General features: G+C 52.1%; 1 protein-coding gene across 1 annotated transcript in view; it reads right to left on the minus strand.

The window, feature by feature from the left end:
- Nucleotides 1-5,181: 5,181 nt before the first annotated feature.
- The window catches only part of Ttc7a (tetratricopeptide repeat domain 7A), a 105,069-nt gene continuing 91,738 nt past the window's right edge, over nt 5,182-18,512 (minus strand). Inside the window, 1 exon segment of the mRNA XM_038317817.2 lies at nt 5,182-7,131. Coding sequence (XP_038173745.1) covers nt 6,910-7,131 — 222 coding nt within the window. The 3' untranslated portion in view covers nt 5,182-6,909.

Genomic DNA, 18,512 nt, shown 5'->3' on the forward strand with positions numbered 1-18,512 from the left:
GCAGTGTTGTGGTTTGAATGAAAATGGCCACATAGGCCCACACGGGGTGGCACTATTAGGATTTGTGACTTTGTTCGGGTAGGTGTGGCTTTTTTGGAGGAAGTGTGTCAGTGGGGGCGGGTTTTGAGGTCTCAGATACTCAAGCCAGGCCCAGAGTCACTTTCTCTTACTGCTGCCAGAGGATCTGGATGTAGAACTCAGCTGTTCCCCCAGCACCCTGTTTGCCTGCAATCTTCCATGCTTCCTGCCTTGACAATAAATGGATTAAACCTATTAACTGTAAGCCAGCCCCAGTGAAATGTTTTCCTTTATAAAGTTGCCATGGTCATGGTGTCTCTTCACAGCAATAAAAATCCTAAGACAAGCAGAGACAATGAGTTAATCTATGCTTGTTTGGTGTGGGAAAATGGTCTGTATTCTGTCAATTATATTTTAAATAAATGCTGATTGGCCCGTAGCCAGGCAGAAAGGATAGGCGGGACAACCAGACAGGAAGTAGATGTGGGTCAATGAGAATAGTAGAATTCTGGGAAGAAGAAAGTCCATTCTGCAGTCCTGTCCCAGCCACAGAAGAAGCAAGATGTTACTGCCCCACCAAATAAGGTACCAAGCCACGTGGCTAACACAGCTAAGAATAATGGGCCAATATACACTGTAAGAGTTAATAAGAAGCCTGAGCTAATGGGCCAATCAGTTTATAGTTAATGTAGACCTCTGTGTGATTTCTTTGGGACTTGATTGCTGGGGCCAGGCAGGACAGAAACCCCAACAACACCTGTTTATGCTCAGCTTGCTCCCACCATTTGTACAACTCAGGCCCAGGTCCTAATCAATACAGGCCTGTCTTCATCAATTAACACAAGATAATCCTGCACAGGCATGCCCGGAGATTCATTTCTCAGGTGATTCTAGATTTTTTTCAAGTTGAAAGCACCAACCATCACACTGGATAATGTCTGTCACTGTTCTATGTAAAGAGACACCATGACCAAGGCAGTTCTTATAAAAGAAAGCATTTAACTGGGGGCTTGCTTATAGTTTCAGAGGCTCGGTCCATGATAGGGAGCATGGTGCCAGCCTATAATTGTTTGCTTGATTCGGGAAATAACTGGACCAGCTTAAAGATAATTATATTTTTAATTGTTATAAGGGGAACTCACGCCACAAGAATGGGAAGTCCAAGTTCCGCTGTGTCCCGCGGAAATCACCCAGAGAGAGCACGCACCTAGTCCGTCCCAGTTTTCTTCCTGGGCTCCAGGTAGCCATGCCTTAACTAGGTTCCACTTCTTAAAGGTGATTGGCTAACAGAGCTCCCTCCCTCACCCGTCACCAGCCACCAACATCTGAGCTGGAACATAGGTAGCTTTAACTCTACAGCTTTAAGAAATAAAGCCCTGCTGGAGGAGGTTATTCCTACCTATTGAAGATAAGACTGTCTCATTTCTGCATCTGGCTAAGGGATAGGGAAGAGGAAGGCATTGCCCAGAAAGTGTTCTACCAGGAGCAGCGTCCCTCCGTGTCCTCTGGTTATACGGAAGTCAGACCTGCTGCCTCCTCTCATGATGGTAATGGCCAGAGGAGGTAGAGAGGGAGAGACTAGAGAGAGAACAGCTGAAGGGATCCTGGGGTCCTGGCCATCAGAAGTACTACTGTACAGGGCACTAGTGTGAAGGGGATGGGCAGAGGACCAGCTGGGAGCGTTAGGTCAAAGGTACGACAGCAAACTTGGGTTTGAAAGGCACTCCAAAGTGTAGAAGACCACAAGGACATAGTTTCTATGCAAACTTACCTAAAAGGGTTCAAAATCAAATAGTGGTTTAGAAGGTAATGAATGACAGCTTCCCAAAGTCTAAAGACACATTTGCGAGCGGGAAGGGTCAAGTGATGGAGAACCAGAGGATGATGACAATCTGTACCTGGATAGGTTCCCTGTGTGTGCACGCCCAGTCCATCTGCCAGCCTGTGAACCAGCATACAGACCCACAGTGGTCCATCCAGTTAACTGGAAGGACATCAGGTTCCTGGAGGTCCACAGCCCGACACAGTTCCCATCGTCTGTTTATACCTCCAGCTGCCTGGCGTCTTCTGAACACCGTCAGTGTTTGGGGAGTCCACACTCCTTGAGTGACCTTTGCTTAAGGAACTACTGCCCTGGCTTCAGAGGGGCAGGGTGATGAGTGGCATGGAGCTCTGTCTTGTCCCCTTCTTGCCAGACATCCTGGTGACACTGGTAGTGGTGGTGGGGAGGGCGTTTCCAGGTGCTCAACACCCCTGGACTGATGTGACCTTCTCAGGACACGGTCAGAGAAGACTCCTATGGTGCCAGGAGCCCATTTCCCTTCTACTGTGGCAGTAAGAAACTGCTTGTCTCTGTTCCCAGAGCCCTTGAGTTCTTTGTGTCTTTAGAGGATGGCAGATGACAGACCCTGGATTCTCAGGCGAGGGTGGATAAGACATGACAATCTCTTTCTTTGGGACAGAGCCTCACCCCTACCAAGGCTGTGAACTACCAAAGGGGTGATTGGCAGTTGACTGTGAGTCCAGTGTCATGTAAGTGGCCAAGTGCTGGGCATGGATGTGTATTAGGGTTGTCATCGCCACCTTCATCCCAAGAGAAGACCTAGGCACCCACCACTGCTCCACAGGTAATGAGGACAAAGACACAGCTGGGTGTGTTCTCTATGTGCCCCTCCAGAGGGATCCATGCTGTACCCATTAAACAGAAGGCCCGGCATTAGGAAGGACTTAGCTGGTGGAGGGACTAGCTGGTGGAAGATCTCAGAAGGAAATAGAATTTTAACTACATAAGCTACTATATTTTGTGTCCTGGAGGTTGTGGCTTCTGTTACAATTGACTGGATCAGGGCAATACACACCCCCTAGTAAAGCCAGTCTATAGGATGACCATACAACAAGTGACCAAGTGGATTCTCTTGCTCAAGAACAGACTTCTCGCCGGGCGGCGGTGGCACACGCCTTTAATCCCAGCACTCGGGAGGCAGAGGCAGGCGGATCTCTGTGAGTTCGAGACCAGCCTGGTCTACAAGAGCTAGTTCCAGGACAGGCTCCAAAGCCACAGAGAAACCCTGTCTCGAAAAACCAAAAAAAAAAAAAAAATAATAAAAAAAAAAAGAACAGACTTCTCTGTGGCTTGGGGCTGTAGGAGCAGGGCAGGGGACAGTGGGACTGAGGGCCAGTGTGGTGGTGTCCAGCCCAGAGTCCTCAAAAATGTTTTTATATAATTATAATCCACAAAGCAGGTGCTATTCCTTTGCTATTTTGCAGATGAGAAAGCAAGTACAGAGAGGTTAAGCATCTTGCTCAAGGCCACCCAAGCAGTGGAGGACAAAGAGAGGTTCCAACTCAGTTGGTAACTACAGTGCCACTGTCCTGCCTCTGTCAGGGTAGGATGGAGGTCATGGCTGCTTTAGTCCCAGGTCTCTGTTTCCAAGTGCCTGACCTACAGCTCCTTGGAGCAACTGTTGCCTGGTGCATTACCTTCAGGGAACCCGTTGTCTTTACAACCGAAAGCACTTGGTGACAGTTCCAGAGGATCCCTGGCAGGGCACAGCAGAGACTTTCCAGGCATCTCCCTAGACCCCTAGGCTCGGCACTGTGGGATGGGCAAGAGGGAGGTTTGTTTAGTGGGAGGATTCCCAAGGCCAAGAGACATTTGCATGGTGATGATATTTGAGTCCCAGGTCAGGGTACGGTACAACACTGAGCACTTTGGTACCCCCCCGCCCCCAAAGAAAAAGAGTTGGAGTGGTGGCAGCTGAAATTCCATTCATATTCGTGTCTACAAAGTGGCACTGTTAATTCAGACACCCACGTGTGTGTGTGGGGGGGGGGGTATGGCTTAGAAAGTGGTGGGTGGGCTTGAGGCCGAGAGCGAAGAAGTGTAAGGCGCGTCTCAAGCCTTGTCCTCAGACTTAGGCAGACTTATGTCCCCTTCTGCAGGCACAATGGGTTTACATACGAAACTGGCTTTCTTGTTCTCCAGTGAGGGCTTGTCAGCACAGGGTCTGTGCACTGAATGGGGTAGGGCTGGGGTGTCAGGAAATGCCTAGCTTCGGTGAGTCTCCACTGCCTGACCCTCCAGCATTTTATGAGTTCCAGGTCAGCAGGGCAACACTTTCTCAAACAGAAGGCTGAGCCTCTGCCCTTCCCTCTAGCCTCTCTCCAGACTGGCAGACACCACCACTGTGTCTGTGACAGCCCTTAGGGCCGAACATTGAGGGCTCAGGCGGGTGACAAGTAACATGAGATCCACTGTCAGTCATTAGAGTTTGTGTGCTGCCCAAGGAAGAGCTACAGAAGATAGTCCGTGGTCCGCGGAGCTGGACACAGCCCTGCATACCTGTAATCCTAGTACTTGGGAGAGACAAGGGGATCAAGAGTTCAAGGTCATCTTGGCTATAATCTGACTTCAGGCCAGCATAGGCTACATGAGATCCTGCCTTTGAAGGAAAGTGGGGAGCTGGGCTGGGGATGTAGTTCATTGGTAGCAGGCACATGCATGCTTGCCATGCTTAAGGGCCTGGGTTCAATGTGCAACACCACTACTGAATGTGGGAAATCTTAAAAACAGTTGGGCTCCCCCAAAAGCCCTTCTTCTCTAGGCTACAATGGCATGTTACAAGGTCACGGTAGAGGTAGGGATGGAGGGTGACTGCAGTAAGAACCTGGGACAGTAGAGGGCACTGGGGACGTCACATAATGGCTGTCCTTAAAGTATGAGGTGGCAGGGTGGAGTGTTGGGGGTGTCTGCCACTCTAGGGTGCAGGAGGCAATCCCTCGGGGTCATGATAAAGCAGAGCCTCCCTGAGAACTTACATTATTCTTTGAACAATTTTGGTGCATGTTTTGTACTAGATAACTTGTACTTTTATAATTATATAATTACAGAGGTATAATTACTTCAGATGCATTATTGTGAGCTTCTCAGCAGACAGGTCCATCTGGATGTGGCCCAATCACCCCCAATCCTAGAGGTTCACAGATCACCTGGCAAGGCTCTCCTATTGGAGATCCAGACCTTGGAGGCTGGCCTTCTTTTTCTCCTCCTCACCCCTCCTCCACCACCTTCCCAGGTTCCAAGTGCAGCCTTCAGAGCCTCTCCTCTGATGTGACCCTCCTCTCCACTGTACTGCATGCCAGAAGAATGAACACACTGCTTCAGACAGTCCCCTTTCCCCTTCAAGGGTCATTTATTCAATTTCCAAGGTCACTAGGCCCTGTCCCCCATGGCATCCAAAGAGGGAACACTTAAGTCAGAATGCATTTGGTGTCTTTCCCACTGCTCAGACTAACCATCTCTTCAAGGTATACCAATAGTATCTGCTTAGTTTTTACTCTTTTTATAACAGAATTCCATAAAAATATAGATGTTTAACATATATATCTATCTATATTTATATACACACATACACATAGAGACCTTCAACCAAGAGACCAAGGATTGAATATCTTCCCTCTGGCCTGGGGCTGTGACCAGGGGATACCAGCTCCCTGGGGGCACGAGAGGACATGCAGTGCTAAGGCAGTAGAGGATAGAGCCAGACTCCAATGGTTTGCTTCATCCAGGAAGCTGTGCTGGCCATGGTAAACCAGGCAGCTCTCAACACCCTACATTCTCAAGCGAGAGCAAGGTGAAACTGAGGGAGAAGCAGCCAGAGTGCAGGGGAGAGAGGGGACTCTCTGCTAGACCATGGGGGATGGTTCCTAAGGGAAGTTCCAGAGGCAGAGTGGCTGGCTGACAAGTCAGCGTGGGGCATCTGCCTGGCCCCTGGCCCCTGGCCCCATCCTCCTCCATCCACCCAAGCATGGCCTCTGTGGGGATATGGAAAAGGGGAGCTTAGAGGCCAAGCTGGGGTATGGGCCACTCAACAAAGCCCAGGGTGAAAACTGGGCTGGGGATGAGGATGTGTCTATTGGGGGGAGTCCTAGAAACTGTCACTTCCATGTCCCTCACCCCAGAGGGACCTGCACTGTAGGGAAAGCCTTGAAGAAACATGCACTCAAGGAACTAGAAATGGCTAGGGCAGAGCCCTGTTTTGCATTTCAAGGCCTATCCTAGAGGCCAGTGGTATAAGGCCCATGGTGCCTGCTGGCTGGGGCATGTTTCCAGGGAGATGGGAGTGGGTGAAAATGGAAGTCTTAGGGAGGCCTGGCCTGACATGAGCCCCAAAGGCACTTGGTGGCACACAGAAAGTACCCGTAGCTCTCAGGAAACCTCCCCACAGAGGCAACACTGGGCATCAACAGTGCTAATTCAGTCTCATAGGAACCCAGGAGCCCACTTTCCTCCCTGTATCTGGGACCTCAAGCTGTGGCTGTCCTGGGCAAGGCCCAAGAACAGTCTCCAAGCTTGCACTGCCCTGAGATTGGATGGGGAAGTGTGTCCAAGGTTTTCGGCATGTCACAGCTCTGGAAAGTCATTAGATTCAAGCCAGTTTGTTGCCCAAGGTACCAGGAAAGGCCAGGAAAAGCCTGGCTCAGCCAGAGGGCAGCTGGCAGGTTCATCTCTATGGGACACCAACTCAAGATTGGTTCATCCAAAACCATGAAATCCGGGGAGGGGGTATCAGGGAACCTGAGGGTGGGGCTTGGGTCCAAACACACTTTTTATCTAAAGGGGCCCCTGTGCTCAGCAACACCACAGTGTTGGCCTCCAGGGAGCAAGGCATTTGCTTTGGATGCAAATCTTGTCCACCCAGCTTCAGATGGGAGCTCAGGCCTAGTTGGCCCTGCAGGGGGTGGGTGTGGGTGGAGAACTGGCATCGGAGCCCGTGGAAGTGTTCACTAATCATCTATTCCCTGAGGCCCACACCTGAGTGCAGCCGTCCTTCCCTGCCCCCTGCCTATGTCTGCTGTGCGCACCGGACGGCCCGCAGCCTCTGCAGAGGCTCACAGCTCTCTGGGGATGATGGAGAAGGGGAGCACGGGGTTGCTGGCCTCCAGCTCCAGGGCAGTGAGAAAGCAGTCGACGGCAGCCTCATTCTGGCCCTGGTCCTGCAGCACCTCACCCAGGCCCTGCCAGGCTTCGTGGCAGGTGCTCTGTCTCTCCACAGCATCCCGCAGCACCTTCTGGGCCAGGCTCTTGTGACCCAGTTGACTCAGCATCAGACCCTAGAAATGAAGCAAAGGGCAGGGTTAACAAGACCTGGACAGAGGGAGCCTAGCAACCAGAGAGGGCAGCAGCAGCTTGCTCCTGGCCACCAGCCAGAGAGGCCCTAGGTCTGGCTTGGCCACAGACAAATGACCATGTCCTTTATTCATGCAAAACCTCTCTGTCCCTGACCAAACCCTGCTTTAGCCCTGGAGGAACTAGGTTCCTTCGAGAGACAGGCCTGCAAGTCTAGACCTGATTTTGAGTGGCTCCATGTGGGGGATTCTGGGCCCTCAGTTCACTCTTCAACAAATGGGGAAGAAAGTTAACGAAAAATATCCCAGCATGGCTATTTCGGATGACGCAGCTCAAATGAGTCAGTGGAGGCAAAGCTGTCCAAGAAATGCAGCCAGGAGCATGCCGCCTGCAGCATGGAGCTGCCCCTCACCCCAGGAGCACCAAGAGCGAAGGCACATCTAGTTTGTGACAAGGAGGGGAAGCTTCTCTGCTTGCATCAGCATCCCGTCTTCCTGAGAGCCAAGCACGCGGCAGAGCCCGCACTGGCAGCTGAGGGTCACAGGAGGGAGAGGGTCAGGGTGGACAGCAGCTGCTGAGGGAATGAATTAGAAGGGGCTCAGGGATGTAGAACCTGGAAGTCCAGGTCAGGAGGCAGGAAGCACGGCCTTGCAATTTAGCTCAACTGACTGTTACCAGAAGAACTAGAGGCAGTGCCAGAAATTGTCGCAAAGTGGGTAGAAGTGAAACCGGCAGCCTTGAACACTCTCCCCCACCCCCAAACACACACTGGGTACAAGGGACAGGGTGGAGGGGCATGAGGAAGGCTCGGGTTCCAGAAAGGCTATTCACTGATATCTGGCCAGGCTCTGAAGGCATCCCAAGATGCCCAGAAGTAAAAGTGGAGGTAAATCTCCAGCTCTGACTTCCTGGGTAGGCAAGGGACCAGGGTGAGTGTGGGGAGCTGGCTCTGTGCTTGAAGCCCCCTCTCTGCAGCCCGCCCACTGACGGCCATGTACATTTTTAGCTGGATTATTTTCCTCCTCCCTAAGCTCCAGAGAGTTAGGCCTTTGGTTGCTATGGAGATACACCAGGAAAGATGTACATGGCTGACTTCATAAAGTCCTAAGAGAGCTTGGAACATGACCAATTAGGCAAGAAAGATGGTACTCAGGAAGACTGGGAAAAGGCTAGAGGTGCCAGTTGGAGGTCCTGGGGCCAGAAAGCAGGGAGGCAGAACTGACTTCCAGGATGGTACCTTCCTGTGACCCTAGCATAGACACGCCCAAGGAAGGACTTTAGCAACCTCAAGCTGTAAAGAGCAGGTGGGGGCAGGGTGTAGCCTCCAAGGACTCTGCATCTGACCAGACACACACAGCTTGCTGACTCAGGGTTGCCAGAACCAGAGCAGTGCCTGGCTGGCCAGCGGTGCTCCAGGCCACACTGTTCTGTCCACAGGGCCCGGCCCGGGGCAGGACCTTGAGTAGCTCACGATGGAACAGGGCCCATAGGGTGGAGGGAGGAAGGTTCTAGCAGATGGCTGCCAGACACCAAAATGGGAGGTCTGAGGAGGCCTGTGAATGCTGACCACAAGGAATGAGAGAGGCCAGAGGTGGCCAGCAGGGCCTACCAGAGAGGGTACTCTGAGCTTGCTTGCTGGCACTCTCTTGCACAGCATGTTTTACTGGCAAGAAGAGTTCCATCGCAGAGGAGTTTGAAGCCCCCTGGATCTCTAGCTGAGCTTGGTGGTGCAAGCCTGTCATCCCAGCCAACTGGAAGGCTGAGGCAGGAGCATAACAAGTACAAAGCCTGCCTGGGCAGCAGAGTTCTAGGCTACCCTGGGGAACTTAGTGAGACCATATCAAAACAGAGGGAGCTGGGGGTGTAGCTCAGTGGTGTAGCACTTGCCCAGTGTGTGGGAGGCCTTAGATTTAATCCCAGGACGACCAAGAGGAAAAGAACAAAAAACAAAAACATGTTGGGTGGTGGCAGCGCACACCTTTAATCCCAGCACTTAGGAGGCAGAGGCAGGCGGATCTCTGTGAGTTAGAGGCCAGCCTGGTCTACAAGAGCTAGTTCCAGGATAGGCACCCAAAGCTACACAGAGAAACCCTGTCTTAAAAAACAAAAAGCAACAACAACAACAACAAACCCAAACCCAAACCCAAAACAAAACAAAGAAAAGGTATGGGTGTGTGGGAAGGAACCAGAAGTGTCTGCTGGCTGAATGTGTATTTCAGAAGAGGCCAGAGGCCAGGGCTCAGCAGCCAGAAAGCCTGGCTGGTTTGAATCCCAGCTCTGCCATTGATGTACTGTGACCCCAGCAAGCGGTCATCAACCTTCTCCTTATCTGTGAACTGGGAATGGGACAGTCCTTCCTTACAGGGATTCTGGAAGGAGGGATTTGGAGAAGGCACAGCCAGCTTCTCTAGAGGGGTACCGTGGGTGTGGGGCAGGGAAAGGCCAGCACTGCCCATGTCTTTAGAGGCGGGGAGACGCCAGGATCCTCTCTGTTAGGAAGGGCTGCGCAGCGGATCTGGCTCCTGCCCTCCTGCCCCAACATGCTGACCTTAGAGCCTGAAAGAAGACACCAGGCCAGGCTGGGGTCAGGCTAAGGCTGGAGGCCCAAGGCCTGTAACAGAATCTGTGGCCACCTGCCCCTGACACCAGCAGCACTTGTGTTTGGTAGCAACTCAGCACTGTTTGCCGCCTGACAACTGGGTGGAACCCAACCACAGGAAGATGCAAGGTCTCACCTGCTGTCCCCACCCTGGCTCTGTCCCCAGGGTCCATCAGCACCCTCCCGGCACTTTACTGGCTGTGAGAACAGGTCTCCAGGGAGATGGTGGGAACACAGAGCTGGTGTCTCAGTTCCATCCCATCCACACACGTCCCCAGTGAGTTGTGTGTCATCCCCTCCACCCCGGCCTGTCCTTCATCCGCTGAGAGCCATCCAGTCCTGTGAGGAGGCCCTTAGCTTCTGACCCTTCACTGTGGTGCCACGACTGGGATTTGGCAGCCATGTACAAGTTATCTGTGACCATGGGACACTACAGTTGCAAGGCACACTTGGGCTAGAAACAGCCACCACTGGTGAGGGACAGGCCTAGGCTCAGTCTCCAGAAGTCCCTGTCTCTAGTCCCTCTTTCCCCAGCTCTCAGGGTGGGTACCTCTGCCCTCATCCACATTTCAGGTCTCTGCTCTCCCAGGAAGCCTTTCCTGAGATTAGCAAGCCTTAAGAGATACCACCCGTAATGGTTAAAAATAAAACACCGCAGGTCCCTGAGTGGCGACAGTGGGCAGCAGGCACGAGACCAAGACAGATAAGCACGCCATGCAGAGTGAAGCTGGATATTTATTGAGAGAGAGAGAGAGAGAGAGAGAGAGAGAGAGAGAGAGAGAAACGGGGGAGGGGAGAAGTGGGGAGAAGGAGTAAGGCAGAAGCTGCCTCTTTGGGAGAGAGACAGAAGGGAAGGGGATCAGATCGCAAGACCTCCCCACCCCAGCTTTTATCTTTCCTACTTTCTACTTTTCCTATCTTTCTCAATCTCTGGCACTTTCTCCTCCAGGCCCTGTCACTGAAGAAGGACCTGCTGCATCTGGTCACTGGTGTACTTCAGAAATAGTTCTGATGATATCTTTGCTGTAAGTCTCCCATCTGCCTATGTGGCCAAATTGCAGTCTCCTGTCACTATTTAAACTGTTCAAAGTTTAACGTGGCACCTCTCGAAGAGGCAGCTTCTGCCTCACTTCCTTCTCCCTGCTTCTCCCCTCCCTCCCCTCTGCTCTTCCTCCTTCCCCCTTCTCACTTTTCCCTTCCCTTCCATAACCCACCAAATAAATACCCACTTCCTCTGCCCACCCATCTCAGTCTCTCACCCACCATGTGGCTTCCTGCCTGGGACCCAGATCCCTTTGTGGCCCACCGTGGTTCTCAGGACCCGCTGCCCGCCACCACTCGGGGAAACTGTGGCATGATCTCATGGCCCGCTGCCCACTGCTGCCACTCGGGGACCTGCAGTGTTTCTGCCGCTGCGCCCCTCAGGGAACCTGCAGCATTTTAAACCATAACACCTCCTCCATACCACATTAGGTCACTGTGGGACTCCTGTGTGCCTTTCCTGGCCTGTACTCTAGGGTGAGAGGAAGCGCCATTTTCCTGCCAGCCTTTCTGCTCTAAGCAGGATAGCAGCTCAACAGAAGCCAGGTAGGAGGGACCTGGACACAGAGCCAAAGACACCTGGCTCAGCCTTAAGGGCATCCTGAGCTGGACTTATACAGCTCAGGCCCACAAGAGCCCCCCAAAGCAGGCAGTCTGAGGGGCCTGTGCCTTGCTGAGGTCTGCTTAAGACAGTCTGGAGACTGAGGGGTCTGGGGGCATTTCCCTGTTAGGAGCCAGGCTTTCTGTTGAGCTACAGATTAGAATTGAGGCTACAGTTTGGTATAGAGAGAGTCTTGCTAGCCTTGCTATGCTGTCACTTACCACTGTCTCACCCCCCTTGATCCAGTGCCCCACCATGACGTCTCCTAAAGTAGGGGCACAGCAGGAAGGCCAGGCAGGGTTGGGCATGGCTTTATCATCTCTTAGGGAGCCTACCCTGGGAAGCAGTACTTAGTTCTAGGCCAGCTGTGGGCCAAGCAAACTGTTCCTCCCCATCCCTGCCCTGAAGTATTTATAGAAGCTATTTTGGGAATTTTCTTTCTGAGCTCCAGGCACATTCTTGGAATTCTGTAACAGCCTTTCCAGCTGGGAAGCTGGGAATCAGCTGGGAGGCTGCTGGAGACAGCAGCTCCCCAGAGGCCCTGTGTGAAGACCTGCAGTGCGGAGGAGCCATTGCACTGGAAGGCACCTCTTCAGGAGCCTTGGGGAGGCTGCATGCTTCCAGGTCAGTCCTGGCTCCAGGTTTGATCACCTTCAGCCTGCCCAACCAGACTGGGGACACGCCCTTCTGTCCCACACCCCTTCCAGAACTAGAGATGTAGGCCAGTTCCACTTCCCTGTTGGAAGCAAAGGACACAACTCTTCCCAGATCCACCCCAGGTCTCTTGAAGAGGCCCATGCTGAGAAAGTGCCCAGATCCACTGGGATCCCTGCCTAGGAGGGGGTCTTCTAGGGTAGCTGGTGGCTGTTGCCCTTGTGTTGCCAAGCCCATGCCCATGCCCATTCCTTTCTCTTTGTGGGTCTCTGGGGTGCAGAGTACTAGTCTAGAGACCAGCTGGCTTCTCTAACTGAATGGGGCTGTCTTCAAAGAAGCCTCTGGACTGCCCAGAGGCAGGTCATATCTTGTGACTCTGGCTTACAGCAAACCAGGAAATGAAAGCCTTTGCCAGGCTCACCTCTGGTCAAGACTGGCCTTGACTCATTCTGAAGTCCTCAGGGGTAGAGTAGGAGGCTGTGTTTTCAGTGGAGTGAGAAATAGCCATTTGAGGACAGGGTGGCTTATTGGACAAGGGGGTTAATTAGCGGTTACCTTCTGTCGTAACCCCAGACAGTCTTTCCCATTCCTTTGTTGATAAAATGGATTCTGGAGCTAAATCGAGTCAACTGTGCCCAACTGTCATCATGATCTGAACCTGTGCCCAGCCAGACAAGCTGGGCAGGAGGGGTGGGGGTGGAGGAGATTCTAAACCCTGGCCTGTCTGATGCTGGGGGAGGTAGCACCTTGCACTAGCACCTCCCTCTCCGCTTCTGCATGCCTCCAGGGAGACTCGGAGAGGAATTCCCAATGAAATCACCTCATCTGGGGATCAAACAGCCAAGATGGTCCTACTGAATGAACTTGTCTGCCAGACAGAAGCTTCAATCGATGGGTCCCCCAGGCGCAGCCTCCACAGTCCCTACCCCACCCCCATTCTCCCCAAAGACAAGATTTCTGGTCTCCCCACACCCCCAGTTGCCTGTACTCCTCAAGCCATTCACTACAGCTCTCCTCAAGAGCCATCAGCACCCCACTTTGGCCCCTGCGACCTAGGACACATGCAACGGAGGCAGATGGGTCTGGGGGCCCTGAGGTCTGTGCCATGTGTCATCGTTCTGTCCAACTTTAGAGGACCTTTACAAATGGCAGGGCACTGAGCTTGACTTCTCAGCCTCTCAGGACACTCTTCCTCTATAATGTCAGCAAACAGATGCCAAACCAGCCTGGCAGGGTGACAGCCCAGAGCATAGGGCCAGCAGAACCAGCAGAGAGCCTCGCCAAAGGCTGCCACCACGGCACCTCTTCAACTACCTCAGATCAGCCAAGGTAAGAGACGGCAAGACAAGGTCGCAATCCCCACCTTCCCCCGGCTTGGAGCCTCTTGGGAGGCGTCCACTCCACTCCTCTCCTTAGCTAATATCTGCATGGCCTTGCACTCTGCTCATTCGGCCCCATTCACAAGTACGTGGGGCCTGTGTCCTGAACACCTGTGCCTCGGCCACCTTTCTCTGAGGCACTTGGTGAGGAGCCTCTGAGCTTGGCTCAACTGAGAGCAGCTGAACATGGCCCAGCAGCTCCTCTCCAGAGAGAGAAAGACCTTACATGATTACTTAAGCTCATTCTAACAGCAGCCTATATGCCAGGCAGAGCCATCCCCATCTCACAGACAGGAACACTGAACCTCTGGAGAGGCAGGAACCTTGGCCAAGGTTAAACAGTGAGCAAGGCAAGGTGAACCTCAAGTGCAGGTCAGGTGGGCTTGAAAGCCACGTTCAACTGCCAGCCAGTTCTCCCGGAGCCAGCTACTGTACTGGGATCTTTGTCAACCAGCGCTAGAAGCAGTTCCAAAGGGAATTCTGACCTCTGTCTTGGCCTTCCTCTTCCTCCTTCCCTCCTCAGCTCCCAACTGATCATCAGTTTCCCCTGAAACTACAAGGCAATGCGTACAGAAGACCCTTACCCCACACTGATATGATGTGGTCCAACAGAGAAGTCCGGTAGGACTGGCGCTCAGGCTGCTGCCACTATGGGACCCCATGCTGTCCTCTGAGCCCTAATGCATGCTCTGAAGTCAAAGGGCCAAAATTACATTTCCTTTGACATAAGAAAGAAAGAAAAAATCCTAGCAACATAATGCGTAAGTTTTCTCATAACTTATGGTTGGGCAAGGCTGGCCATCTCTGGTTTCTCACTCCAAGAATCTGGTACCACTTCTCCAGGACTGGGAGGACTGGGTGGGGATGCTCTACAGGCTTTTATAACCAGAGCCTACCTCTCTGGCCTCAGAACCCAGTTCTCAGTGCTGTAGGTGGGAGGCGGCAGGGCAGGGGAAGATGTGCAAAGATCTCTGGGGCCACAGCCACTCCTGAGCCTGTCGCGTGGCTGATGTACACTGAGGAGTAGATCAACAAAGAAGGATAGTTTACGTCACTGCGCCATCAAGGAGGAGAGAGGTGGCAACACTGCTATCTCCCTGCCTTCCCAGGGCAGATGGAAGAGGACATAACCCAGAAACTGCATCCCTGGGCATTAGACTATGAGCCAAAGCTGGTACGAAAGGGTTTCCCACTGTGACTGTGGTGCCCAAGGAGGAAAGGTTCTGGGAGAACCTGCAGCTAGTCCCCAATAAGAGAGCAAGAATCTGTGTCTCTGAAGTCCGTCCTGGGAGAGCAAAGCAGGTGCTACCCACAATACCTTGCATGCCCACTCAGGGCTGAGTGCCTTGAGTTGTCTTGGGAGCAAAGAAGCACCTTACAATCCAAGGCAAGCCAACGGTGGAGGGAGTGGGCCCACCTGTGGCCAGAGCTTGAGTCTTTAGTGGAGCTGAGACTGCAGAACGGACTAACCCTACATATACCACTTTGGCAAGAAGGCTATTCTGAGCTAACAGCAACTGAAAAGAAGCAGACACAGGAGAAACTGTCTTCTGCCCATTTGCCTGAAAGCAAATAAAGATATTTACAAAGTCCCCTTCATATGTACCAGAGGGACAAAGGTTGGTTACAGAACTCAACATCAGGTCCTGATGGGCCCCAGAAGGGCCCCTTAGAATGTCCAGAGTACATTTATGAGCCTCTGTCCACCATTAGCGTCCCATCTGGCTTCCCCAAACCTGCTGTCCCTAGAGTGTAAAGGTCCTACTCCTTTGTCTTGGCACCTCTCTAAGACTAGGTTTTCTGCTGAAGACTGTCTAGGAGAGTGTTCCAGACAACCTCGGAGACTGTCACTTCCCCCAGCCCTACAATGATTTACTGCTGCCTGCTTCTTCTGTTGTTCATTTGACTTCTGTATGGTGAGGGCGGGGTGTAAATGCAGCAGCTCAGAAAGATGGGAGGAAAATGATTCTCCTTCAGATTATATTGGGAAATGGAGTCAAGCTTCAATCTCAGCCTCGGGAACAACCGATGACCCTCCCTGTTAAGGTGTCGATGTAGGAACACCCTCCTGAAATGGCTCTCACTGGCTTGGACAGACCATTAGCCACTGTCTAGGCTCCTGTATCCCATCTGTGTTGGAAGTGTCCGGTGCTACCGAGAAGTTCTGTGAGGGAGATAAAGGGTAAGAGCCCGGGGTCCCTTCCTGCCCTCCCTGAAGACCAACCCTCCTCCTCTGCGGACACCGATAAAGACTCTGCTTCTCGACTCATGCCACATGGCGCAGACAATGTCAGGCTTCTCAACTACAGCTTTCCGCCAACACACAGAGTTCAAGTACTCTAGCGGAGGAGGGTTTCGGGTGGTGGAGGAAGGCGGAGACTGCCTGGCAGACACTCCTACTACCTGTGACAGCCTCCAGGACTAGACGGATCAGGGATCCTCTTGCTCTGGACTCTGCTGTGGGCACAGTAGAGCGTTTATGTCCCTGTCATCCCTCTCCCCCACCACCTCGGGCACACAACTGCCAAGGAGGCAATGCCTTCAGGCATGGTCTGACGTGGATTCCTAACTTGTACGGAGGGTGAAGTCAGAACCAGGCAGAGCTCCCCCATCGCATCTTGGGAGGGCCATGGCAGACAGGGCAGCAGAACAACTGTCCCTGTCTTAAACACCTTCGCAGGCTTCTGCCCCCAGTGAGCTCTCTTCTCCTGGTGTTTGCTAGCCCTGCCCTATGATGTGGGTTCAAACCTGGCCCTACACAGTACCCTAGGAATATCCCCACCCTCCTCTTCCAGACTCTGGGCAAGGGGACTTCCCCATGACTTCAGAAGAATTTTCCAGCCCAGGCTTGTATGTGGCTGAAATCCCACGGGAAAGGCTAGCTCTCCTACTTGCACCTACTATAGGCTGTGTTTTTGTAAAGGCTCAGAGGTGTTGCACAGCTACCTGCCTTGGCAGTGACTTCATGGTGGGGGACCAGTACCCCTCTCTGTTCTTTTGTTTGGATAATTCTCTAAGGATGCATCTATCCCAGAATACACAAAACAATGTCTCTCTCATTCTCTGCAGATGGTTTTACAATCAATTCTTGGTAGAAATATCAAACTGGCCTAACCCACTAGAAATACTTTCTACTGTGTTATATCACATTTAAAAAGATTCCAGACTCCACTCATGTTTCAAAGCAGAGCTATGCTATGATTGATTGCCAGTGTCTGTCAGTGGAGGAGGCCTGGAGAACAGTGGTCTGTATGCTGTCTAAACCTCCTTTCCTATTTCACTGCAGACTTTCATGTGCATGATCTCATTTGATTAGAAGAACACTATGGTCTAGGGACCATTATTATCCATTTACAAAAGGGGGCATCGGGAACATGGAAGTTAAGTCTCCTTAAGCCCCCCAAGTAAACCAAGGCCAGACCCAGGATAAGAGCCCTGATGTCCTGAGTCACAGGTCAGCACAAGGAAGACATTTAGATGAGGGGAACACTCGAATCAACATGCTAAAAGCATTCACACGTCTTTAGGAAAATATGCTTAGTAAATCTTCTCCAGGCTTGCAATTTGCTATTCTTTATGCATATGTGTGGGATGCTGGCAGGAACAAAGCCTGTGGAAAGGGGATGGGCTGCCCACGCAGGAGCCGACTGCCCCTCTGCTTGCTGGAAACTGAGGGTGGGCAGGCCTGGCTCCGACTTGCTCCAATTTCATTAAATCAGCAAGGCACCCCAGGAAGAGAAAAGGGACCATTTCAGTAACATCTGCAGGGAGCTACTCTGGACAGCTATTCAGTTACCATGGAAACCCATGGTTGGCAACTGCTTCAATTTCAAGAAAATAGCTACAAACAATAATAAGCATAAATGAAAAATGGTACGCTGTTACTTCAAAATTGTACTTGTTATTGGATTTCGCTGGGCTTGAGGGCTGAGACTGCAGGCTCATATCCGTGAATCATGCCAGCCCGGTCCTTCTCAGTAATCAGGTTTTCTGGACATGACCCCTAGTGAGGCATTAACCAGCTAAGCTGATGTCTGAAAGGCAGGAGAAGGGGGATGTGCCTTGTAAAAACACCAAATGCCAGCTGGGCTGACCACAGGATGGGAGGAAGCTAGGAGAAGAGTCAGGGATGTGGGATGTGGCCTGCGATTTCTTTATCTGGGGCTCAAAATTCAAACAACCCAAGAGGAAACCTGACAACAGGAGAGAGAGCTGAGCAGGGAATGTTTGCTTGGCTCTGTTTTCAAGGGCTGCTAGGGTAGAAAGAATATAAGATGCTTTGGTCTCGCAAGTGATTTCTTTAGTATACGCCTAAACTCTTTAAACCCAATTTGAAACCCGACCCTTCTGGCTTCTTGTTGGGGCTGAGTCTCCTTGTGGCAGTGGAAACCCTCTGACCACACGAAACTATTCCCATCCTTGTGATCTCCCTGTGCCAGATGTCAGGGGCACTGCGAGAGCCATTCTCAAAGTGAGGGGGCAGCCAACTGGAACCCAGACCTCAACAGGACCTAGATAATAACTATGGGCTCCGAAATGGTCCTTCCAAGACCACTCGTGCCTCTGCGGGTGGGCTTGCTTCTTGCTGCTCCATCTGTCCTGGTTTCCATTCTCCAGAAGCAGCTACAGAAAGCAGGGGGAAGGTCATCTGTGGAGTCTAATTCTACAGAGTAAGAATCACAATGACGCTTCCCAGGCCATAGAATCGTCACTGATAGATAAGCAAAATCAAGGTTCAGAGACAGTGACTACCCATGATCACCCAAGGTAGAAGGTAGCTAAGACAGGCTACCAAATCCCACCTGTGGGTGTTGTGGGTGTGTCACTGTGCCCTTGGTACCCGGGTCTGGAATCCATGTTCTAGAACTGGCGTCTGATGGACCCTTTCACAACCCAGGGCCATTTGTAGTATAAGCTCATGCCAGACCTGACATGGCTCACCCTTGAGAACCCTAAGGAGACAGAGCTCCTATGGAATGGAAGAGGCAGCTCAAAGGTTGGGGAGAGTCTGAGGACCCTCATACAAGGCATTTGGGGAAATGCCTAGGGTCTGGGTTAGCTCCCAGGGTAAGGTTCTAACAAGTGTCCACG

The sequence above is a fragment of the Arvicola amphibius genome, chromosome 2 (genome assembly GCF_903992535.2).
Source record: "Arvicola amphibius chromosome 2, mArvAmp1.2, whole genome shotgun sequence".
NCBI lineage: Eukaryota > Metazoa > Chordata > Mammalia > Rodentia > Cricetidae > Arvicola > Arvicola amphibius.